The sequence below is a fragment of the Panthera tigris genome, chromosome E1 (assembly GCF_018350195.1).
Source record: "Panthera tigris isolate Pti1 chromosome E1, P.tigris_Pti1_mat1.1, whole genome shotgun sequence".
NCBI lineage: Eukaryota > Metazoa > Chordata > Mammalia > Carnivora > Felidae > Panthera > Panthera tigris.
In genome coordinates this window covers 10023362-10049524 of record NC_056673.1, presented here as the reverse complement: position 1 = coordinate 10049524, position 26163 = coordinate 10023362, and the positions used below count along the sequence as shown (strand labels likewise).

Here is a 26163-nt window from a genome sequence, read left to right as displayed (position 1 = left end):
CGTCCTTCAGCAGCAATAACTCATTCTTTCCAACTCTTTCTGCACTGTCATTTATTTGGATGCACAAAGAGGCCTTCGTGGAAGCGGGAGCTCTAAACCAAGCGTCTGCAAACTTTCTATGAAGAGCCAGATAGTGAATATTTTAGGATTTCCAGGGTCATACGGTCTCTCTCATAATGACTCAACTCTGCCCTTATAGCCCAAAGACATTGCCAACAGGGGATGGGCTCCATTCATTTGGCCACAAGCTGTAGTTTGCCAACTCAATTATTCCTCTCTTCTCTTGTTTCTGAGGTGCGAGTTTATAGCATTCACCTAATTGCTGCACAGTGAGCACCTACTGTGTGCCAGTGCTAAGATTATAATGAAGGACAAGGTACAAATCAGTCTTTAAGTATGGAGACAAATGAGCAGACAATTACCCAGGAAGAGAACAGGCCAGTGTTCTGGGGCGCCTGGGTGGCTCAGTCCTTTGAGCATCTGACTCTTGATTTCGGCTCGGGTCATGATCCCAGGATTGTGGGATTGAGCCCTGCGTTGGGCTCTATGCTGAGCATGGAGTCTGCTTGGGGTTGTCTCTTTCTCTCCCCCCCCCCCACACCCTTTCCCTCTCCCTCAGCCCCTCTCCTGCTCGTGCTCTCTCTCTTTCTCTCTCGAATGAAAAAATAAAAATATTAAAAAAAAGAGAAGATAACAGGCCAAGACCAGGTGAGCACAGAATCGGGCACTGGGGCTTAGGATGAAGCATATCAGACAAGACTTTCTGTAAGAAGGAGAGATCTAAAATAAAGGGGGAAGAGGAGTTAGGTGGGATGGGGCAAGGGCCTTGAGGGTTTCACTCACTATAGCTGGGGGGTAAAGATCAGGGTTTTGTGGTGCAGGGAAGGGGGGAGTCGGGACAGCGGTAGCTTGGGTGGCAAGCGGCCAAAAAGTGGGTGGCAGGAGTGACAAGGAAGAGACTGAGTCCCAAACCCACAGGCAGAACCACCAATGCTTAAATAACCCAAGGTTGATGGTGGCGATTCCACGGCTATTAAAATATGCCAGAAACTAGGAAAAGATAGAAAGTTCTCCAAATAATTTCACAAAATTAAGGTAGCCCTGATAGAGAACAGTGGGAGCCCAGCAAAAGCCACGTACGGACCAAAGCTTGCCTGTGGTATCTATGCACGTATCCCGAGTGAAATGGCAAAATGAATGCAGCAGAATCAAACGAGTAATACATTTTGGCCGCATAGTTTTCACTCCAGGAATTCAAGAAGGGTTCGATGTAAGGACATATGTAGGTGTCACCCATTGTGTAAATAATGAAAGGGGAAAGCTATGTAATCGCACTGAGAGGTACGGAAAGAGCGCTTCATAGGATTGGACTTTGCATCTGGTCGTTCTTGCAATGCTTTCGTTTGCCCTGCCTTCAGCGTGTGCGGTCTTCCCGGCCTGGCTGACTGTCGCCCCTTCTCTTCCTCTGGCAAACCCTTGCCCGTTTTTTGTATCCTTTTTCATTCATCACGTTTTCTTGTGAGCCCTCTCTCGCGTACCCTGTGTGGAGGAAGTTACCCTCTTCTCTCTAATGCAGTAACGCTCTATCCGTATCTCTACCCTCGTGTTTCGGTGGCCATTCTCCGTTTCTGTTAGTACTGAGTTGATTTCCTTCTGTAGCAACCGGGTCCTGTGCTAGGCACTTAGGTCCTGTGTTCGATACAGAGACGGGCACCGATCCTGCCATCTTCATTTTGCGGGCTCCTTTGCCCAGATGCCACTGGCTAGGGGTGGCTAGTGAAAGACACTGGTGGAAGATGGGAAGGTGAGGGGAAGGGAGAAGCCAGGGGATTTCTTCCCCATCTTCTGCTTGGTCCCAGCTCCGGCCGAGTGACGCTGGCCTCTGGTGATACCACCTTCTTCCTTTTCCCTCTAGCCTTAAGTGTGCTGGGCACGTCCCACTCTTACCGATCTCTGGCTTGGCTCACCACCCCGCCGTCCCATTTGGCTGTTTAGCCCTTCCCCAAACCTTGCAACTACCCCCTGTATTAAATTCCCTCTTACTGAACTGCCTCTTTTGAATGCCGTTTTCTTGATTGGACCCTGCCCGCTAAAGGCAAGAGCCCTACTCCTGTGTCTTATAGGACAAATGGACATTAAAACAACTCTGATTTTTTTTTTTTTTCTGTTCAAGGCTCCTTTCTTCCTTTTTCTGGAAGTACACTTCGCTTTGGGTGCGGGGACTGGCCGTGACCCAGATTGAAACAACCATAGAACTTCATACTCCCTGTTCACGAAGATTTTTCCAAGGGTAACTGTCATCCATATCGGGCTGATCACTTTTCCTTGCATAGTTCAAAATGGAGCCCAGTAAAGCAAGAGGTTAGAGTTAGAAGGGTGCACGAGCTCCACGGGAGCTTGGTCCTTGTTTTGTTCAATGTATGTCTCCAGTGCATAGTAAGTGCCCAATAAACACAACTTCATAAAATCTAAGATGCTAGAAATTTTAAAACAATTATTTTGTGTTCCACTAAAAAAGAAAAAAAAAACAGTCAATGAAACTATAATGCAATGCTTTTTATTATGTACATTAAATTTTTTAAATGTTTTATTGTTTATTTTTGAAAGAGAGAGAGAGAGAAACAGAGACAGAGTGCGAGCAGGCAAGGAGCAGAGAGAGAGCGAGACACAGCATCCAAAGCAGGCTCCAGGCTCTGAGGTGTCAGCACAGACCCCGACGTGGGGCTCGAACTCACAAGCTTTGAGATCATGACCTGAGCCGAAGTCAGATGCTTCACCGACTAAGCAACCTGGGCACCCCTGCACAATTTTTTTATTTTAGACTTATTGAGAGATCTTTTACAGTTATTTAGACATCAATGTATGTCATATTCCGTTCTCATACATATGCAAAAAGGAAAATATAAGCAAAATAAATTGGTTGAGGTATTTCCAAAACTTCCTTACATTCAGATTTTCTGTTTTTTTAAGCTTATTTATTTTGGGGGGGGGAGGGGTAGAGAAAGAGGGAGAGAGAATCCCAAGCAGGCTCTGCACTGTCAGTACAGAACCCGATGCGGGGCTTGATCTCACAAACCATGAGACCGTGACCTGAGCCAAAATCAAGAGTCGGACCCCTAACCAACTGAGCCACCCAGGCGCCCCTAGATTTTCCCTTTTGAATCGCTTTTTCGTTCCAAGTCATTCAAGTCATTCGTGTCTGTGATTTTTTTCACAGTTAACATCCCCTCTGCCATCAGGAACACTGGTAATGTGTTGGTTGTAAAAGCATTCCTCAGTTTTCTCCAGGATTTCCTTTTGAGCTTGTGATACCCATGCTGCAAATTTGATGCTGACAATGTCCTCGATCTTAGCTGCAGGTGTCACCGGAAGGTGTCGATTAAGCAACCAGGACTCACATCCCTTCTTTGAACACCCTTGCCTGGTTTGTAGAGTGAAATATTATAGGATTGCAGTTATCCGTGAGGCCACCTGGGATGCAGACCAAGTCACCATGCTTTCTGGTGAGCTGCTTCTTTAACTGCCTGATTTTGCACACATCCAGACCTCGGCGCTGACGGCCAATGGCAACCGTAAGAGGTATGCTGTTTTCGGGGATATTATAATGTGTGTCTCAGAATTGATAGGCTGTGATATTTGTGAAATTAATTAATTAAGTGAATCTCATGCTGCCTGAATCTGTGACTCCCACTGAGAGAATGAAGGTAACACACAGAAAGGCCTGGCGAGTGGGTGGTCCCAGATTCGCTTGTTCCATAGACCACGTCTACCTCGGTACTTCCCGTGGTTTATTCATAGAAGCTGATAATTCCTCCCTCTTTTTTTGGTAAAGCTAGTTCAGATTGGTTTAATGTCACTTGCGGCCTAGAGAATCATGACTAATACAGAAGCTTTATAAAATGATTATAAACAATGTGGCACGGGCAGAAATTAGAAGAACGTACAAGGCTCAGAAGCAGCATCAAGGAGAGGGGGTAACCCTATCAGAGGGTCCCTCACATGTGGAGATTGACTTTCCCACCTGAGGCTAGACCCCCTTCTTAGATGCTTCTCAAGGACCTTGCACACACTGTCACTTGAAATCACTTGTTCCCACCCTGCTTTTCCCACTGCTGTTTCCTAAGGTGGGGGTCCCAGACCCAGTGAATAATTATTGAACAGATGCATGAATGAGTTGTGAGGAATGAAGAGAAGTTGCTCGTAGTCAGGGGCGTGAGTGGTACTCTGGGAAGAGAAACCAGAAAGTGCAGTGGGAAACAGTCATGGAAACGCAAGATGTATTCTGGAAACCACGAGTAGTTGGAAATGCTGGGAGGTGAAGCTCAAAGCCGGGATGGTAGGAGATGAGGCTGGAGGGACAGGCAAGGACTAGAGAACGGAGACTGATGTGTCATGTGAAGATGCTGGGGCTTTATTCTGTAGGCAGTGGGAGCCAAGGAAGGATTCACATTTTTTTTTTTATTGTGGTAAAGTGCACATAACATTTACCATCTTAACCATTTTCAGTGTGCAGTTCAGCGGCATTAAGGATGTTCATGTTGTCATACAACTACCTCCATCACCCATCTCCAGAACTTTTCTGTCCTCCCAGACTGAAACTCTGTCCCGCTTTCAACAATAACTCCCCATTCCCTCTCCCCAGTCCCCCTGGCATCCATCTTTCTGCTCACTTGTCTCTACGAGTTTGATTATTCCAGCTACCTTATATAAGCATTGAAGTATTTTTAACATCGTGTGTAAATGGATTTGCATTTTAGAATGTTCATGCTAGCAATTTTTTTAGTGGGTAGATGAGAGAAGGAGGAGGCAGAGTGTAGGAAATCCAGTTAGACACCAAGGCTTTCGCAGTGGGGATGCCAAGAAAGAAGAGGACGTACCACTCAGGGTGTAGAATCTTCAGGGTCCTGGGTGGAGGGGTGAAAGAGAGAGAAGAGCTGGCTTTTTTAAATTTTTTTTTAACGTTTTTATTTATTTTTGAGACAGAGAGAGACAGAGCATGAACGGGGGAGGGTCAGAGAGAGGGAGACACAGAATCTGAAACAGGCTCCAGGCTCTGAGCTGTCAGCACAGTGCCCGACGCGGGGCTTGAACTCACGGACCGCGAGATCATGACCCGAGCTGAAGTCGGCTGCTTAACCGACTGAGCCACCCAGGCGCCCCTGAGAAGAGCTGGTTTTGACACCATGTTTCTCTGGGCTGGGTGATACCAACCACAAGAGGGGATCCAGGAGGAGCTCTGGGTTTGAATGGGTAGTAGAAATGTGGGTACGCTGCTCATATTCCCTTCCCCTCACCACTTCTGTGAACACTGGCCTGACCTCCCATTGTTAGCACCTGCGTTTCTTTGGCTGACGATTTTCTGGTGCCCGTGTTGCAACCCAGAACAGCAGAGTAAAAGTGCCAGGGAATCAACACCCTTCCAACTCCCCAGAAGCCTTCAACCAAGGATAATGGAGTTGGTGTAGGACTACCCCGGCTCCTTTCTTCTCCAGTGGTAGAGTGCTGATGTGGGTATTTTATATGCTGGTTCCCAGAGTTCCTCAGTGGGATTAAGCTTTAGGTACCCACACTGGTAACTTGCTTGATGAAGCACACTTTCATTCGTTTCTTCGCCATCTTGCTCCTCTGCCCGAGTTTTCTGGGATCACCTCCCAAATAATCAGTTTGTTCTCAAACCCTTACCTTAAAGGGGTAGATTTGGGAGAACCCAAACTAAGACAGGGTCTGGAGGAAATGATCCATTTTAAGTGTGGCATCCATGTGGATGTGGTGGATGTGTCTATTCTGCAGCTGGAAATGTAGGTCTCTGGTGTAAGGTAGATACATATTTGGGAAGACAAGTCTGTTCTTGGAAGTTAAAACCATGAGAGTGGGTGAGATTGCCTGGGAAGAAGTAGGATGGAGAAGAGAACCAAGGTTAGACTCCTGGGAAACTCCAGCCTTTAAAAGTAGGAACAAGAAGAGGATTCTGGAGGTGCCTTGGTCGCTCGGTTGGTTGAACCACCGACTCTTGATTTCGGCTCAGGTAATGATCTCAAGATCATGGGATCAAATCCCGCGTTGGGCTCCATGATGAGCATGGAGCCTGCTTAAGGTTCTCTCTCTCTCTCTCTCTCTCTCTCTCTCTCTCTCCCTCCCTCCCTCCCTCCCTCTGCCCTTCTTCCCCACTCTTGAAAGCTCTCAATCGCTCTCTCTTTCTCTAAAAAAAAAAAAAAAAAAAGGATTCTGAAGGACTGGACTGGATCAGCCAGAATGGAAAGGAATGAATAGAAAGGAGATGAAGGAGCTCAAGTGGAGGGAAGGATGGAGAAGGTAGGAGCAGGACTGGCCTTGAACTAGACGCTCTGTGCTATTTGTCTCAGCGTAGAGTCCAAGGAGCAAGGATGGTAATCAAAGCTTATTTTGTTTTGTTTTCTCTTGGTGGAGGATGCGTAGTTAGCCGCTGTCAGGATTGACTACGGGTGCAATTTGTGACGGGGTGGTTTCTTGGTGGTGTTTCTTGTTGTGACAGGGGTGGTTTCTTCCCAAATTCAGTTCTCTGGCTTCTTCATACTTTCACCAGCGAAGCACCATTCCCTCCCTAGAGACCAGCAACCGCACTGTTCTGTGTGTCCCGGGGTGGGGGAGGTCAGACCCAGGCTTCTCTCAGAGCCTATGCCGACTGTTTCCCATTCTCTGCAGGTCCCACCCTGTGATACACAAAGTCTTCCTCATTGTACTTGCGTTTCCCCTTAAATCGAAAGGAATCCTACAATTGTCTTTTGTCACTGACTTCTTTCACTTGGCATAATGTCTTCAACGGTCATCCATGTTGTAGCATGAAGCAGTATGGCATTCCTTTTTATGGGCAGGTAGTATTCTAGTGTATGGATATACCACATGTTGTTTCTCCATTTGTCATTTGACGTGCGTTTGAGTTGTTACCGCCTTTGCTATTGTAAATAATGCTGCTATAAATACCCCTTTACAAGTTCCTATGTGGACATATGTTTTCTTTGGGGGCAGGCATGTACATACCTAGGAGGACAATTGCTGGGTCATGTGGTAAGTTTATGTTTCACCATTTGAGGAGCCGCGAGACTGTTTTAAGATGTGGCTGCACCATTTTACATTCTCACCAGCTGTGAATGAGGGTTTTGATTTTTCCACATCCTTGTCAATGTTTGTTAAAAAAAGTCAGAAACTTTTTAATTCTAGCCTAGTGGGTGGGGAGTCTCATCTCATTGCGGTTTTGGTTTATGTTTCTGTGATACACATTGAGCATCTCTTCATGTCATGTTTGGCCATTTATATATCTTTTTAGAGAAAGATATTCAAGTCCTTTGCTCATTTTAAAATTGAGTTGTTCTTTGTTGTTGTTGTTGTTGGAGCTGTTTATATATTCTGGATATGAAACCCTTATCGGTATCTGATTTACAAGTAGTTTCTTCCATCCTGTAGGTTGTCTTTTCACTTTTTTGATGGTGTTCTTGTAGGCAGAGAAGTTTTTAATTGTGGCGTAGTCTAATTTATCTTTATTTTTGTTGTGCTTTTGGAAAAAATTATTTTTTAAATGTTTATTTATTTTTGAGGGGGGGGAGCATGTATGCATGCACATGCATGGGAGAGGGGGAGAGAGAGAGAGAGGGAGACAGAGAATCCCAAGCAACCTCTGCACTGTCAGCACAGAGCCTGATGAGGGGCTTGGACTCATGAACCATGTGATTATGACCTGAGCTGAAATCAAGAGTTGGACACTTAACTGACTGGGCTAAACTTCTCGGCTAGCTCAGTCAGTAGAGCATGAGACTCTTAACTGATTGAACTACCCAGGTGCCCCTTTTGTGTGTGTGTGTGTGTGTGTGGTGTGTTTTATTTAAGATTTTATTTTTTTAAAAAAATTTGTTTGTAATGTTTATCTACTTTTTGAGAGAGAGAGAGAGAGAGAGAGAGAGCGAGCATGAGTGGAGGAAGGGCAGTGAGAGAGAGAGAGAGAGAGAGGGAGACACAGAATCTGAAGCAGGCTCCAGGCTCTGAGCTGTCAGCACAGAGCCTGATGCGGAGCTCAAACTCACGAACCGTGAGATCATGACCTGAGCTGAAGTTGGAAGCTTAACAAACTGAAGCACCCAGGCACCCCTTTTACTTAAGATTTTCTAAATACAGGATCATGTAAATCTCTGAATATAAGTAATTGTACTTCTTCTTTTCCAATCCGGGTGTTTTTTCTTGCCTAAATGCCCTGACCAGAAGCTCCAGTACTATGTTGAATAGAAGTGGCAGAGAAGACATCTTTGTCTTATTCCTGATCCTGGGGGGGGGGGGGGGGGGGGGAGGGTGCATCCAGTCTTTCACAATTAAGGATGATGTAGGCTGTGGGTTTTTAGAAGATGATTGTTAGCAGGTTGAGGAAGTTCCTCTCTAGTTTGTTGAGTGTTTTTATCAGGAAAGAGTTTGGATTTTGTAAATGCTTTTTTCCTATGTCTATTGAGATGATCATCTGATTTTAAAATATATTCTATTGGGTGCCTGGGTGGCTCAGTCGGTTAAGCGTCCGACTTCAGCTCAGGTCATGATCTTGCGGTCCGTGAGTTCGAGCCCCGCGTCGGGCTCTGGGCTGATGGCTCGGAGCCTGGAGCCTGCTTCTGATTCTGTGTCTCCCTCTCTCTCTGCCCCTCCCCTGTTCATGCTCTGTCTCTCTCCGTCTCAAAAATAAATAAACGTTAAAAAATAATAATAATAATAAAATATATATATATATACTCTATTGAAATGATTAATTGAGTTTTCGATGTTCAACCAACTTGAATTCCTGGGATAAATCCACTTGGTCAATGGTATACATTTTTTTTTAAATGTTGCTAGAATTGGTTTGCTAATATTTTCTTAAGGATTTTTATATATCCATATTCAGAAGAGCTACGGATCTGTAGTTTTTTGTGACGTCTTTATCTGATTTTGGTATTAGGATAATACTGGTCTCATAAGATGAGGGGAAGTGTTGCTTTTTCTTCTATTTTTTTTTTTTTTTGAACAGTTTGTGAAGAATTGATATTTAAAATTCTTGTTTAGTACAATTCAGCAGTGAAATATGGGCCTAGCTTTTCTCTGTGGACAATTTTTCATTACCAATTCGATCTTTTCACTTGTCATAGCTCTGTTCACATTGTTTATTTGTTCTTGAGTCAGTTTTGGTATGGTGTCTTGCTAGAAATTTTTCCATTTCACTTATCTAATTTGTTGGCATACGTTTGTTCATAGTATTCCTTCATAATCCTTTTTATTTCCGTAAGGTTGTTGGTAATACCCCTTCTTTCATTTTTGATTCTAGTAATTTGAATTGTCTCTCATTTTTTTCTTGATCAGTCTAACTAAAGGCTTGTCAATTTTCTTGGTCTTTTAAAAGAAGCGTTTCCAGTTTTACTTATCTTCTCTATTGTTTTTCTGTTCTCTATTTCATTATTTTTTGCTCTAACCTATTATTTACTTCCTTCTGTGTGCATTAGGTTTAGTTTACTCTTCTTTTTTTAGTGTTTTAAGGTGAAAGATTAAGTTATTGATCTGAGATCTTTCCTTTTAACTGTAGGCATGCTGGCAATACCGACTCCATCTTTGGCCCTCTGTCTTGTTCATGTTCACTCAATGACCTCTCTTGGAGCTACATGTTCTCTTGGAGATTAATAGACATACCTTAGAAATGCCCGCCAAGGCTGGGATGGGGGTGGCTTGCTTTGTCCCTCCTCAAGTTTGGTAAAAAGATAAAATAGTCTCTTCCCTTCCTGAGGCATAGGTGGTGCCACGAGGCCTAATTAAATGTTAGATGTCAATTAGGTGCATGCAAACCCTTTGAAATGCATGGGAACCCTTTGATCTCACTACAGCACCCTTCTGTACACCCCCTCATTCTATAAAATCTGTAGATGAAGGTCAGGACTTTGCAGAGAATAGCTGCACAGCTGATTGGATCATTGTCTGCCCAATCCCTCCTGTCAGTTAATTACCCTGAATAAAACTCTCTAAACTGTATGGGGTTGTCTTTTTTGTTTTCCAGTCTCAAAATGCCTACTCAGTTTGGGAGATACTTACTTGTCTCTTCCCTGCCTTCGAACATTAACATAGATACTTGCAGCTGTCGGTTTCCCTCTCAGCACTGCTATCGTGGCATCCCATACGTTTTGGTATGTTAATTCTTCATTTTCATTCATATCAAAGTATTTTCTGATTTCTCTTTTGATTTCTTTTCTGACCCGTTGGTTATTTAGGAGTATGTTGTTTAATTTTTATGTATTTGTGAGTTTCCCAAATATTTTTTCTGCTCTTGGTTTCTGACTACATTCCATTTTGGTTAGACAACATTTTTGGAATATTTTTGTCCTTTTAAATTTATTGAGGTTTGTTTTATGGCCTAGCACACAGTGTGTCTTTGAGAATGTTCTATGTGCACTTGAGCAGAATGTATATTCCACTGTCTTGGGTTGAGCATTCTATAGATCTAGTGTTCTAATTGGTTCAGAGTGTTTTTCAGATCTATTTCCTTGTTGAGATTCTGCCTAGTTTTGTCTATTATTAAAAGTGGATATTGAAGTCTTTAGCTACTGTCATTGAACTGTTTTTCCCTTCATTTCTGTAACTTCTTGATTCATGTATATTGGTGCTCCATTATTAAGTGCATATATAATTGTTATGTCTTCTGATGAATTGACTCTCTTATTATGTCTTTATATCTAGTAACATTTTTATTTCATGTCTATTTCATCTGATATTAGTAAAAGGCGAATGATTTATACGATCTGAAGAGAAACCAGAGTATTCATCTGATATTAGCATAGATACCCAAACTTTCTTGTGGTTGTTGTTTGCATGATATATATTTTTTATCCATTTATTCCAATCCATTTGTATCTTTGTATCTAAAGTGTATTTCCTGAAGATAGCATGTAGTTGGATCATGTATTTTATTTATCCAGTCTGACAGTATCTTCCCTTTTATTGCCATGTTTAATCCATTCACATTTAATATTGTTATTGTAATAGCTGGATTTACGTCTGCCATTTTACTTTTTGTTTTCTATATCTCATCTTCTTTTGTTCCTTTGTTACTCCTTTCACTGCTTCCTTTTGCATTGAGTGCTTTTTCGTGTAACATTTCAGTGAGTTGACTAGTTGAAGATCTTGAGATGAAATCATTCTGGATTGAGGGCCCTAAATGCAATGACTAGTGTCATTGTAATAAGGGAAGAGTATATGCAGAGACACACAAAAGGAAGAAGGCGGAAGGCATGCGAAGACAGAGGCAGAGACGCAAGTACAAGCCAAGGAACACATATGATAACTGGGAACCACAAGAAGGTGGAAGAGGCGAGGAAGGACTCTGTCCTAGAGCCTTCAGAGGGACCATGCCCTGCTGACACCTTGATTTCTGACTTTTATCCTCCCAAACTGGAAGAGAATAAATTTCTGTTCTTTTCAGCCCCTCAATTTGTGGTAGTTTGTTACTGCAGCCCTAGGAAATAAATACAAACCTTTTCTTTCCTTTAATGATTTTTTTCACCTTATCTCTTTGAGTTATATTCTGATAACTTATCAGAATTGACTTCAGATTTATACTAATTTAATTCCAATGAGGTATAGAAATGTTACTCCTGTAGAGCTCTATTCTACTTTCACTTTTTGTTGTATCAAAATTATGTATATTGCATCTGTTAATATTACAAATCCAACCATACATTGTTATAATTATTACTTTAACCAACTATAGTAACTTCCTTAGCTCCATACAGCTTTACCAAAACCCATCTGTTTCATACAGTTGTTGGCAGATAGATTCCACATGCATTTGTACACATTATATGTCTAACAATACATTATATGAATATATTTTATATAATTGTTTTTTAAATCCAGAGAAGAAAGGAGAAAAATGTGCACTTTTGCTGTTATTTATAATTACTTAATTACCTTATGGTGCTTTTTGATTTTTTGTGTGTGAATTTGAATTACCTTCTGGGTTTACTTGCTTTCACCTAGAAAAGCTTCCTCTGGTATTTCTTGTAAGGCAGGTACACTAGCAACAAATTCTCTCGGGTTTTATCTGGGAAAATATTTATTTCACCTTCACCCCCCTCCCCCCAATTTTTGTATTATGGTAAAATCCCCGTAACAAAATTTACCATCTTAACTATTTTTTTTATTTTATTTTTTAACGTTTATTTATTTTTGAGACAGAGAGAGACAGAGCATGAACAGGGGAGGGGCAGAGAGAGACAGGGAGACACAGAATCCGAAACGGGCTCCAGGCTCTGAGCCGTCAGCACAGAGCCCGACGCGGGGCTCGAACTCACGGACCGTGAGATCACGACCTGAGCCGAAGTCGGACGCCTAACCGACTGAGCCACCCAGGTGCCCCCCATCTTAACTATTTTTAAGTGTACAGTTTAGTGATATTAAGTATGCTCACAGTGTTGTGCAGCTATCACCAGCATCTATCCCCAGAATTCTCCATCTTCAAAAACTGAAATTCTATAGCCGTTTAACAGTAACTCCTCATCCCCACCTCCCCCCCACCTCCAGCCCTAGATGGCAATCAGCATTCTTTTTCTGTCTCTGTGATTTTGGCTGCTCCAGGTACCTCATATAAAGTATATTATACAGTATTTGTCCTTTTGTATCTGGCTTATTTCACTTAGCATAATGTTTTCAAGTTTGATTCATGTTGTAGACTTGACTTTCTTTTTAAGGCTGAATAATATGTCATTTAGGTGTATATCACATCTTCTTCGTCCATTCATCTGACATTTGAGTTGCTTGCACTTTTAGGCTACTGTGAAGAATGCTGCTAGGAACATGGATATATGAACTATCTCTTCAAGAGATTGTACTTTTCATTCCTCTGGGCATATGCCCTATTTCATCTTTATGTTTGAAAGAATTTTGCTGGATATAGAATTCCTAGTTGGCAATTTTTTTTCTTTGAGTAGTTTGAATTTGTTATTCCATTACCTTCTGGCTTTCATTGTTTCTGATGAGAAGTCAGCTGTTAATCTTATTATGGTTCCACTGTAAATGCCCACTTGTTTTTCTCTTGCTGTTCTATAGATTTTTCTCTTTGTTTTTGATGTGCAGCATTTCTACTATACTGTGCCTGTTTGTGGATCTTTTTGAGTTTATCCTGCTTGGAGTTTATCCTGCTTGGAGTTTGTTGAGCTTCCTGAATGTAGAGGTCATTGTTTTTTCAATTAATTTGGGAAGATTTCAGCCATTATATCTTCCGATATGTTTTCCTCTCCTTTTTGTATCTCCTATCTTGGTACTCCCATTATGTGTATGTTGGTGTGTTTAATGATATCTCATATTACTCTGAGAATCTGTTTTGCTTTTTTCTATTTTTTCCCTTTTTGTCCTTCAACTTGAATAATGTCTGTTGATCTATCTTCAAGTTCACTATTAGTTCTTCTGCCAGTTCGCATCTGCTGTTGAACCCCTCTAGTGAGTTTTATTGTAGTTATACTTTTCAACTTCAGAGTTTTCATTTTTTTCTATCTAATTTTCATCTTTTTATTGATAGTCTCTATTTGATATGATATTGTTATTCCTTCCTTTATTTCTTTCACTACGCTTTCCTTTAATTCTGTGAACATATATATATAATGGTTGTTTTGAAGTCTTTTTCTATTAATGCTGGTATCTGTTCACTCTCATTTGCAGTTTCTCTTGCCTGCTTTTTCTCCCCTGTACCCTCCCCTGTCCTAACCACAGAAAGTATGAGTCATACCTCCCTGTTTCTTTTCACGCATCATAAGTTTGTTGTTGTTGGAAACTAGACCTTTTAGGTACTATGTTTTAGGAACTCGGGGTACTGATTTCCCCCTCTGGAGCTTCTTGTTTTTATTTGCCTGTTTATTTGTTCAGGGACTATTTTAGTGAAGTCTGTTTCCCTCCGGCAGTGTTAAATCTTCTGACATTGCTCCTCAGGGAGGCCCAGCTTTGGGTATGCCCACAGTCACCCTCGAATGACAGTGGTATTGGTACAGCTCTCTTCCTTTCTTTCCTGCTCTATACCCAGCTACTGAACTCCACTAATTGTTGGCCGGTTGCCCTATTATTTTCAACAATGCCCTAGGGCATAAGTTGCTTTAAAAACTAATTCAATCAAATTCTGGCTTATTTGAATAGTTTCTGAAGTTAGTGTCTAATATTTGTTCATACCTTAGGAGGGCTTCTGTGTCTTCTGGCAGGTTGATCCTTTCATCCCTCTCTGTCTCTAGAATTTTTCTTTGTTCAGAAGTCTATTTTATCTGCTTTCTTTCGATTTATGTTTGCTTGATATATCTTTTACCATTCTTCTAATTTCAACCAGCCTGTATTTTTATATTTGAAGTGAATTTCTCATAGACATATTTTTAAATCCACTCTGCTTATCTCTATGTTTTGATTGGTATAATTAGATAATTTACATTTATGTAATTATTGATATGTTATGGCTTAAGTCTACCATTTTATTTATTTTAATATGTTTGTTCTCTATGGGTTTTTTCTTTCATTTTTTCTGTCTTTTCCTGTGTATTATATTAGAATTTTTTTAGAATTCCATCTTGATTTACCTAAAGTGTTTTGATTGTAACTTTTTACACACTGTTGTTAGTGGTCATCTAAGTATTACATTATATATATGACTTATCACAGTCTACTAGTGTGATTACCTTACCATTTGGAGTGAAGTGCAAAAACCTCACCCCTCTTTACTCTTCTCATTTGTACTTTTCTATCTACATTCGGAACCCCATCAGGCAGGATTATAATTTTTGTTTCAACCCGCAAACATAATTTAGAAGTCTTAAGAGGAGACGGAAATTTTATTATAATTACACTCATTTTTAAAATTTATTCTTGATGGTCCTAGATGCCTTCTTTTATCATTTTCTTTCTGTTGCAAGAACTTCCTTTAGACATAGTTTTGGGATAAGTCTGCTAGCAACACATTCTCTTATTTATTTATTTAATCTGAGAATGTCTTGATTTCCCTTTGATTCCTAAGGGATATTTTCTCTGGATAGGATTCTGGGTTGATAGTTCTTTTCTTTTAGTGCCTGAAATATGTATTTCTTCCTTCTGTCCACCATGGTTTCTGGTGAGGAATCTGCTGTTATTTGAATTATTTTTTTTCTTTTATTTTAGAGACAGAGTGCAAGTAGGGCAGAGGGGTAGAGGGAGAGAGAGAGGGAGAGAATCTTAAATCTTAAGCAGGCTCTGCACTCAGCATGGAGCTCAACGTGGGGCTTGATCCCAGGACCCTAGGATCAAGAGTTGGAGACTCAACTGACTGAGCCACCCAGGCGCCCCAGAATTATTTTTTCCCTATAGGCAAATATTATTTCTTTCACTGTTTTCAAGTTTTTTTTGTCTTTTAGAATTTGGTGTCTTCTAGTCTTTTAGGATGAAGACTATGTCTTGATGTGGATTTCTTTGGGCTTCTCAGTTTGGGTTTCATTCTTTTTTAATATGTAGATTTAAGTCTTTTGCTGAATTCAGAAAGTTTTCAGCTATTATTTTTTTTTAAATACTTTTTCAGCTTCCCACCTCTTTGTCTCTTTCCTATACCCTGATGACTTAAGCGTTAGGTCTTTTATTACAGTCGCACAGGTCTTTGAAGCTCTATTCTTTTGACTTCTACTGTTTTATGTTCATTGGCTATTTCTTCTGGCTGGAGTAGAGCATTTATTGTCTGAATGTTGTGTCTTGTTAAACTACTCCTTTCCTGGTCCTTTGGCTGGAACAGCAGCCAACAAATACGTTTGTGCCCTGTCGTATTTCCAGGTTGCCCACTCCTTCAGCTCCCAGTCTGGTTTACGTGACACAGAAAGGAAACCCAGGCAACTTGCCACTGTGTTGTTCCTTGGGCCCTGAGTTCCTTAAACGGTTTGTCTTCTCCTTTTCACCTTTCAGAACCTTCTTATATTTATTTTCTGTGTCGCGTCTATGGATTTTAGTTGTACTTAGTATAAAGAATAGGGAAAAGTATGCCTGTCCCATCTTCCCAGAAGCCTAAGTCCATGCCTTTTTCTCTTCCTTTTTTTTTTTTTTTTAAAGTTAGTTTTGCTCTTTATGAAGGCGAATTTTCTTTTAAGAGGCAAGTTGCCCAATAGAGCGTCCCACATTTGAATTTGTCTAATCCTTCCTCATGATTTAGCAAACAGTTTCAACAAGAAGGCTAGGTAGGTGATGCTGGGTGTCTCATCACATCACCTTAAGAGGCAGGCACTGTTAGGTGGCCCACCAGGTAGTCATGGTAAGTTCGATCACTTTGTCTTCCTTTCTGTAATTGATACATTGTGGAGTGAAACCTTGACGTCATGTGAACATCTTCTTCCCCGACCAACAACCTTTCAGTCAATGGTTTTAGCATGTTTTGGTGCATATATAAGATTTATAAGATTTTAGGGGGCGATTCCCCCCATAATGCTGTCATTTCCTTTACATTGATTAGCTCTTTCATTCTGTAAAGAAGAGCTTTGTCTTTCTGTCCTTTTATTCTTTTTTTAGTATCAATACATGTTTTAATCAGTGTCTTATAGTTCACTATTGTCATTTTGTTGTTGTTGTTGAAATTGTCCCAAATAAGTCAAATTGAGCTCCTTCAGGTTCACCCCATTGTCCGTGTGACATGGTCCTTTTAGTCTTTGGGCAGCTCCTTGATTTCTAGGCCCCCACAAGATATCCCAGACTCTTTTGTTAATCCCATAGTCCATACCTGGAACCAGCTATTTTTCCAAGGAGTCCTGCTTCCTTTTAGTAGGAATTGTATTTAGAAATGTAGATAAATTCGGGGCGCCTGGGTGGCTCAGTCGGTTAAGCGACCGACTCACAGAACTCACGGTCTGTGAGTTCGAGCCCCGCGTCGGTCTCTGTGCGGACGGCTCGGAGCCCGGAGCCTGTTTCAGATTCTGTGTCTCCCTTTCTCTCTGCCCTTCCCCTGCTCATGCTCTGTCTCCCTCTGTCTCAAAAAAAAATATTGAAAAAAAAAAAGAAATATAGATAAATTCTAAGTGGGAAGAGTGGGAAGATAATGTACTGAATTAAAGTAGTCATTCATAGTCATAACTGCTCCTATTGGTGAAAGTTAAGGAGGTAGAGTTTAGTATGATAGTAATTTGTGAGCTGTGTCTCCCCTACAGGACGGGACTTCTTGGGGGCCAAGCTAGTAGCTTTTCCATTTTTATATTCACAGTGGTTAGCATAGTTTCTAGAGCAGAAGAGGCACTTAATAAATATTTGGACTTAAACTGTGCTAACTGAACTCATAAACTATTCATCTTATAACTCTAATGTTTTTCCAATTTTCTAACTCTGTAGAGAAATAGTAAAGGATCTGGAAAGAAGCTTTGCAGTGGAAATGTTCATTGGCTGTGGGCAAATTATTAAATGTTTCAGAACTTGTTTCTCTTGCTGAATGGTAAGTGTTTTATTGGCTTCAGAATACTAAAAAGGCTACAACAAGATCTGAGGCTGTTTTGTTAGGTAATAGTAAGGCAGTGGGACATGACTCACTGTGAATGACTGTTGAAGGTGACTGTCCAAGCTTTACATCTCACCCTACAGATGAGTAGTGTACAACTAACCAGGATTCAGCCTCTACGTAGGAGACCTAAGGTTTTTCTTTTGCCGACTGGCACTCCTGCCCAATTGCTTCGTCTTAAGCCAGTTGCTCAATTTCTTTCCCTCCTTTTTACCTGGAAAAGACTGTGTGACAGTATCCTAAACAAAATGAATTAAGATGTAATGAGAAAAACCATATAAAATCCTTTGATATGTAGTAATTAAATGAAATCTGTATTATAGGCACAGAACTTAGTCATTATAAGTAGTAACAAAGGAAGCCTAACATCATATTCTAGGGTTTGTTTTCATTCAGAGGAGTCGTAGCATGGCATTTTAACAAGCGTTCCAAATGAAAGGGTGGTTGCAGCCTGAGTCTAGCTTTTAGACTGTAATAATAATGGGACTGCAAGGTCAGAGTTTGTTCAGTCTCCTTTAAGTGGGTTTTGGCAGGAGGCACATATAAAGTGGGTTTATTTATAACCTGCATTTTGAGTGTAAAGAACAGAAGCTAAAAGGAAAGACTAAAATATTAAACGTATTTATTAAGTGAAGGGTGTGTGTGTGTGTGTGTGTGTGTGTGTGTGTGTGTGTGTTTTATGATTAGGAAGAAAACTTTATTCCTTTACTATTGGCAAAATTAGAGGTATTCCATGACAAGTGCTTTTTTGAACATGAGTGAAATCATATGGTATTTGTCTTTCTCTGACTAACTTACTGCTTAGCGTAATACTCTCTAGCTCCATCCATGTCACTGCAAATGGCAAGATTTCATTCTTTTTGTATGGCTGAGTGATATTCTATTCTCTCTCTCTCTATACCCATTCATCTGTTGACGGATATTTGGGCTGTTACCGTAATTTGGCTATTGTTGATAATGCTGCTATAAACAAAGGGTGCTTGTATCCCTTTGAATTATTGAAAAATGTTTTTGTGTTCTTTGGGTATATACCTATAGTGCAATTGAGGAACCTCTATACTGTTCTCCAGAGTGGCTGCACAAGTTTGCATTCCCACCAACAGTGCAAGAGGGTTCCCCTCTCTCCGCATCCTCGCCAACACCTGTTGTTCCCTGTGTTGTTGATTTGGGCCATTTTGACAGGTGTGAGGTGACATCTCATTGTAGTTTTTGATTTGCATTTCCCTGACGGTAAGTGATGGCGAACGTCTTTTCATGTGTCTGTTGGCCATCTGGATGTCTTCTTTGGGGAATTGTCTGTTCATGTCTTCTGTCCATTTTTTTTTTTAAGTTTTTATTTTATTTCCAGTTAGTTAACATACAGTGTTCTATTAATTCTGCCCATCTTTAAATTGGATTATTTGGGGGTTTTTGGTGCTAAGTTTTAAAGTTCTTTATATATTTTGGGTACTAACTCTTATTCAGGTATGTCATTTACAAATACTTTCTCTCATTCCATAGGTTGCCTTTTAGTTTTGTTGATTGTTTCCTTTGCTGTGCAGAAGCTTTTTATTTTGATGTAGTCCCAATAGGTGATTTTTGCTTTTGTTTCCCTTGCCTCAGGGAACCTATCTAGAAAAAAGTAGCTATGGCCAATGTCAGAGAAATTACTGCCTATTCTCTCTTCTAGGATTTTTATGGTTGCAGGTCTCACATTTAGGTCTTTAATCCATTTTGAATTTATTTTTGTGTATGGTGTAAGAAAGTGATCCAGTTTTATTTTTTTGCATGTTGCCGTCCAGTTGTCCCAACACCATTTGTTGAAGAGACTGTCTTTTTCCCATTGGATAGTATTTCTTGCTTTGTCAAAGATTCATTGAACATATAATTGTGGGTTTGTTTCTAGATTTTTCTATTCTGCTCTATGGATCTAGGTGTCTGCTTTTGTGCCAGTACCATGCTGTTTTGATTACTACAGTTTTGTAATATAACTTGAAGTCCAAAATTGTGATGCCTCCAGCTTTGCTTTCCTTTTTCAAGATTGCTTTGGCTATTCGGCGTCTTCTGTGGTTCCATACACATTTTAGGATTGTTTGTTCCCGTTCTATGAAAAATGCTGTTGGCCTCTTGATAGAGATTGCATTAAATACGTAGATTCCTTTGGGTAGTGTAGACATTTTAGCAGTATTTGTTCTTCTAATCCATGAGCATGGAATGTCTTCTCATTCGTTTGTGTCGTCTTCAATTTCTTTCATCAATCAGTGTTTTATAGTTTTCAGAGTACAGGCCTTTCACCTCTTTAGTTAGGTTTATTCCTAGGTATCTTATTCTTTTTTGGTGGCGTATCATTCTTTTTCATGGTTGAATTCTTTTTGATGGTTAGATATACCCCCCTTTAGCCAATATCCTACTGATAAAGATTTGAATTATTTTTTTTAATTATAAACAATACTACAGTAAGCATCACTTTGTGTATGTATATGCCCAGTTATGTATTTTGATAGACTTGCTATTTAGGAGTAGAGTTACTGAGACGAACATTGTGGATATCTAAGATTTTGCCAATTTTCCTAAAAAGGTGATCAATTCACAGTGGCTGAGAATACCTCTGCCCAAATTATATCGGGTTCTTCCTCTTCTACACTCTCTAAGCACCCTATAGGTCTCCTCTGTAGCACACCAGAATTGCATTTAAATGATTACATACTGGTTTAAAAATTTTCCCTCTCTCCCCTTATTCACGCCCTAAAAATATAAGTTCTTTGTGGACAGGAACATTGTTTTTGTATTATATTTGTATCTCTTATTATATTATTATATTTGTATCCAGTATAATTCCTTACTCATAGTGTATACCCATTAAGTGATAAATATTTCCCCGTACCCTTGTTGACACTTGGTATTATCAATGTTTGCCAGCCTGACAAATACAGCAAATAAAGGTCATTATTTTACTGTGTATTTAAAAATTATTAATCAGTGTGAAAACGCTTTCATATGTATCTATCGATCTATCTATTTTAAAGTTTATTTATTTTGAGAGACAGCGAGTGTGAGGGGGGAGGGTCAGAGGGAGAGAGAGAGAGAGGGAGAGAGAGAGAGAGAGAGAGAGAGAGAATCAGAAGCAGCCTCCACACACTGTCAGTGTGGAACCCGGTGTGAGGCTTCATCTCACGAACCACGAGATTATGACCTGAGCCAAAATCAAGAGGCTGCCGCTTAACCAACTGAGTCACTCATGCACCCCTCACATAGATTTATAATAATTTATATTGTGTGTTTTTTAAAAAGTTTTTTTTGGTGTGTTTTTGTTAAATTTTTATTGTGGGTGGGGAGGGGCAGAGAGAGAGGGAGAGAGAGGGTCTGAAGCAGGCTCTGCGCTGACAGCAAAGAGCCGGATGCGGGGCTTGAACTCATGAACCGTGAGATCATGAGCTGAGCTGAAGTCAGCCGCTTAACCAACTGAGCCACCCAGGCGCTCCTATGTTGTATTGTTTTTCTTATTTTTTAACTCATTATTGAGCCCTTTACACTTCAATGTGATACTAGGACTGTTGTGCGTATTTTTGTGTGGTGTGTTGCTTGTCTTTTGAATTTGTTTATGGTGTTTTTGACCATATAAAAGTTTAAAGATTTTTACGTAGTGAAATTATAAACCTGTTTTTTGTGGCTTTGGAGTTAATACCATGTTTGGAAAGGTATTTTCCATTCTATGGGTTTAGATTTTTATCTAGTACTTTTTGATAGATATACTGAATCTACATTGTCATAATATATAATCATTCAACTGTTTGCCTTTACTAATCATTTTGCATTAGTTTTCTGGGTAAATATATATTTAATGCTTACTATCAGTTCTTATAATGAAACCTCTCTGGATAGTTGGCTTGGTTAATACTTGTTGTCTAGAAGATTCCTCAATATAGTTTTTCCTGAGTTCTTCCATGTTCAAAACTGTTCATCTATGATCTTTATTCTTTTTTTTTTTAATTTTTAATAATGTTTTTATTTAATTTTGAGACAGAGAGAGACAGCATGAGCAGAGGAGGGGCAGAGAGAGAGAGAGAGAGAGAGAGAGAGAGAGAGAGAGAGGGAATCCAAAGCAGGCTCCAGGCTCTGAGCTGTCAGCACAGAGCCCGACGTGGGGCTCGAACTCACAGACCGTGAGATCATGACTTGAGCTGAAGTCGGACGCTTAACTGACTGAGCCACCCAGGTGCCCCTGATCTTTATTCTTGGGAATCTGTTTGATTGGTTATAAAATCCTTGGTTTATGTTTTCCTCCATGAGTATCTTCAATATGTTACTCTGCTGCCTGCTATCAAAGTCTGATGACAATTTTCCCTCTTGTAAGTGACTTGGTTATTTTGCCTGGATTCTCAAAGGACTTAAAAAAAATCCCTAGGGGTGCCTGGGTGGCTCAGTTCGTTGGGCGTTGACTCTTGATTTTGACTCAGGTCATGATCCCAGGGCCGTGGATTGAGCCCACGTCTGGATCCACACTGAGTGTGAAGCCTGCTTAAGATTCTCTCTCTGTCTCCCTCTGCCCCTCCCCCGACTTGTGCTCTCCTAAAATAAAAAAAAAAAAAAATCTCTCTCTTGGCCATTCTGCATTGACTTTTCCGGGTACACAATGGACATTTTCAATATATAACTTCATGTCTTTCTATTTGTTCAGAGATGCTGTTCTGGTTTTCTTCTGTTTCATGAGCCTGTCTCTCTAACATGCCTTCACTCTCTGTAGGGGTGTTGGTCTGCTCAATATTTTCTTTTTTTCCTATCATACCCTAGTGTGGGATTGACCATGTATCCTTTCTGTTGCTCTCAGGCCAGATGGAAGCAGTGGGGCAGGATAACTTTCCCAGCTTTGAGCCTCCTGAGTTCTCTCTTCTCTTGTTCTCACCAGGTATTCAGGTCCATGGCCTTGGGCTTTAGTGAGATGTACAGGTTATGTTTTCCTCCCCTACTTTTACCTGGATCTTCTCTTTTCCTGTGTCCCTAATATCCTTGTCCTGCCTGGCCTGGAGTGTACTCCCAGCAGTTTTTCTCAGTGTGGCCCTGTGTCCTGGAAGGGAGCTTTCCTTCATTAGATTTGAGTTCAGAAGGCTGCAGACAGGGACAGTGGCTGGTTGCCATGGTTTCTTCCTTAGGCTCCCTCCAGTTCCCCATGGTTGTTGGGATGGACCAAGCCTCCTAGGGCTGCATCCTCTCCCCTCCCACTGTGGTACATTGCTCTGATATGGTGACTGTAACAGTGGGCACAGATGCTTTTGAGATGGTGACCCCACCTTCCAGGGTCATCAGTATCCTGCAGGATGTCTAAGTTGGCACATCTCAACTCGGACCATGGTCCCTCAGCTCCATCCAGGCAGAACTGGGCACACATGTTCATAGTTTGTGGTTTAGGACCATGGTGATTTTCCTGCTTTATCTGAGATGATGCCTTTCTTCCCTATGACTTGGGTTGATGGTCACAGGAGAGGAGAGTGAAGCAAAATAACTCTTACTCATTTTCAGTTAGAAGCTGATTTATATCTCATGCTACATGATCCAGTTTTTCTCTTCCTCCCCTCTCTTAATTGGAAGATATACTTATATGTTTATAATTCTTCTGTTGGTTACCTTTTTACCTTTAAACGATATGCTTCAAACACCTTTCTCAGTTTTTCACCTTGAGGAACAATTTTTCAATATGCCTTTCTGAAAAAAATAATAAAATAATTGGCATTCTCCTTACTCTTCAGTATTTGTGACCCTTTGGGAATTCTTGTTATTATTGTCGAGTTAACATTATTTTACATTGTTACCTTTTCTTTCTAGACTTCTTAAAATCGTATTCAGTTTTGTAGCCATAGTTAAGAGGTTATTAGACTTAATCATATGTATAAGTATATGATTAAGTCTAATAACCATAATGTCCCCGTCACCTATTTAACACATCCCCCCACCCACCTCCCCTCTGGTGTCCATCACATTGTTCTCTATAGTTAAGAGTGTTTCTTGGTTTGCCTCTTCCTCCCTCCTCCTTTGCTGATTTGTTTTGTTTCTGAAATTCCCATATTAAATTTCACATATGAGTGAAATCGTATGGTATTTGTCTTTCTGACTGACTTTCTCACTTAGCATTATACTCTCTAGCTCCATCCATATCATTGCAAATGCAAGATTTCATTCTTTTTTATAGCTGAGTCATATTCCACTGTGTGTGTGTGTGTGTGTGTGTGTGTGTGTGTGTGCGCGCCCATACACATATATCCCACAACTTCTTTATCCATTCATTAGCCATTAGACACTTGGGCTGGTTCCCTAATTTGGCTTTTGTAGATGCTGCAGCTATAAACATTGGGGTGCATGTATCCCTTTGAATTCGTAGTTTTGTATTCTTTGGGTAAATACCGGGTAGTGCAATTGCTGGATTATAGGATAATTCTATTTTTAACTTTTTGAGGAACCTCCATACTGTTCTTCAGAGCGGCTGCCTCAGTTTGCCCACCAACAGTGCAAAAGGGTTCCCCTTTCTCCACATCCTTGCCAACCTGTTGTTTCTTGTGTTGTTGATATTAGCCATTCTGACAGGTGTGATATCTCATTGTAGTTTTGATTTACATTTCCCTGATGTTGAGTATCTTTTTATGTGTTTGTTGGCCATCTGTATGTCTTCTTTGGAGAAATGTCTGTTCATGTCCTCTGCCCACTTTTTATTTGGGTTATTTATTTTTTGGGTGTTGAGCTTTATAAGTTCTTTATATATTTTAGAAACTAATTCTTTACCAGGCATGTCATTAGCAAATATCTTTTCCCATTCTTTAGGTTGGCTTTTAGTTTGTTTAGATTGTTTCCTTCAGTGTGGAGAAGATTTTACTTTGATGTAGTTTCAATAGTTGATTTTTACTTTTGTTTCCCTTGCCTCAGGAGGCATATCTAGAAAGGAGTTGCTACAGCTGATAGACTTAGTTATATTTAGATATAACTGTGCTCAACTGGTTCAGGGCTACCACTAATTTTGTTGGTATCGAATACCCCAAACCACATGTTCTAGGTGCTTGGATATACAAGTGAAAAAACAGACAGAAATTCCTGGCCCCTGGAACGTATGTACAGTTGGGGGCCGCAAACAATAAGCCTGATAAATGAGGAAATGAGATAGCATGTTAGAAGGGAACAAGTGCTGAACATGGAGATAAAAACAGAATAGTGTAAGTAAGGTCCAGCGTGCCAGGAGAGATAGGTTAGAATTTTCAAAAGAGTGCTCATGAAGGGTCCTACTGAGAGGTGACATCTGAGCGAAGCCCTGGGATAGGAAAGGGAATTAGTTAAATCATGCCAGGTGGGGGAAGCACCTGGAGCAAAGGCCTTGAGGAAGAACATTCCTGATGTTTGGGGGTAGCAAGGAGGCTGGGAACTCCAGCGCAGGGTAGGAGACATGGTCACAGGGGTCAGGAGGGCATGTGTGGGTGCCTTGTAGACCAGTGCACAGACTGCACTTCACCCTGAGTGAGATGGGGAGCCACTGGAGGGGTCTGTTGAAGGTGGTACATGGTCACTGTGTCTGCCATGTTGAGAGTGGACTGTAGGGGACATCAGTGGAAAGAAGAGATGAGTTGGCTTCTTGCAAGAATACCATGTGTCACTAGATGGGACCAGTGTGGTTTCACGCAGTGAACTTTCCCTTAATGAGCACATTATTTACGTCTAGGGTTTTTTTTTTAATTAAAAAAATTGTATTTATTTTAGAGAGAGAGAGCAGCAAGTGTTAGCAGGGGAGAGGGGCAGAGGGAGAGAGAGAATCTCCAACAGGCTCCAGGCTCCATGCTGGGCAGGAGGGCTCAATCCCATGATCCTGGGATCATGACCTGAGCTGAGAGCAAGAGCTGGACACTCAACCGATTGAGCCGCCCTGGCGCCCCACATTTAACTTTTAATTGGCTGGACTATGACTGCATTTTTCCAAAGGATTCTTGAGTGCTATAATCTTTGAGTTCTGTTTTTTGTTTCCCTTAAATATGCGTGACATTCTAACTTGGGAAAGAATTCTTGAGTCCCTTCTTTCATTCAACACTCCGCTGGCGTTGCTCCTTTGTCTTCTGTCATCTAACGTTGTGGAGAAGACTGGAGGAAATTGCAGAGTCTAACTTGCCTCCCGATTATAGGGGTAATCTGTTGCTTCTGCTTCATTATTGGCAGTTATTTCTTTGCCCTTAAGCACCCTTTAACTTTGCTAGGATATGTCCTGTTTTGATTGCACTCTTCCTGATTTTTCAGCTCGTGGATTGAAAATTATTTAATTCAGAATTAGCAATTATGTGGATGCCACATCTTTATCTTCCATATTTAGCACCTTTCTAATCACTTTCATCCTTGTTTTCTTCTATTCCATTTCCTCAAATGAGTCTTCTATTTCACTGACTTTTTTAGCATTTTGGTTTCACTTCTTGCTCTTCCTCATGGAACATTTGTTCATAATGTGATGGTGTTAACTCTTTTCCTCTATTTATGTCCTTTTCATCTACTATTGTCTTATGAGCTCTTCTGTGATGCCTCATTTCCACCATATCTTTCCTCAGGTGGGGGAGCAGGGACCTCAGGAGGATAGTCCTTGCTTCTGCCTCTCACTCAGTTCAGAGAAATCTCTAACTTGCTCAAGATCTAGAGAAGTATCAATTCTTGTAATCCTTCCTCAATTTTGTTCAGTG

General features: G+C 40.7%; 1 protein-coding gene across 2 annotated transcripts in view; it reads left to right on the top strand.

Annotated features, from left to right (window-relative positions):
* Positions 1 to 3353: 3353 nt before the first annotated feature.
* Positions 3354 to 26163, top strand: part of SPECC1 (sperm antigen with calponin homology and coiled-coil domains 1) — a 270257-nt gene continuing 247447 nt past the window's right edge. Inside the window, exons 1-2 of one of the 2 annotated variants that reach the window (XM_042966217.1) lie at positions 3354 to 3579; positions 17329 to 17428. In XM_042966217.1, the coding sequence (XP_042822151.1) occupies positions 17426 to 17428 (3 nt within the window). In that variant the 5' untranslated portion in view covers positions 3354 to 3579; positions 17329 to 17425. The remainder of the gene's footprint in view (positions 3580 to 17328; positions 17429 to 26163) is intronic. The other variant, XM_042966219.1, reaches the window with a different exon arrangement.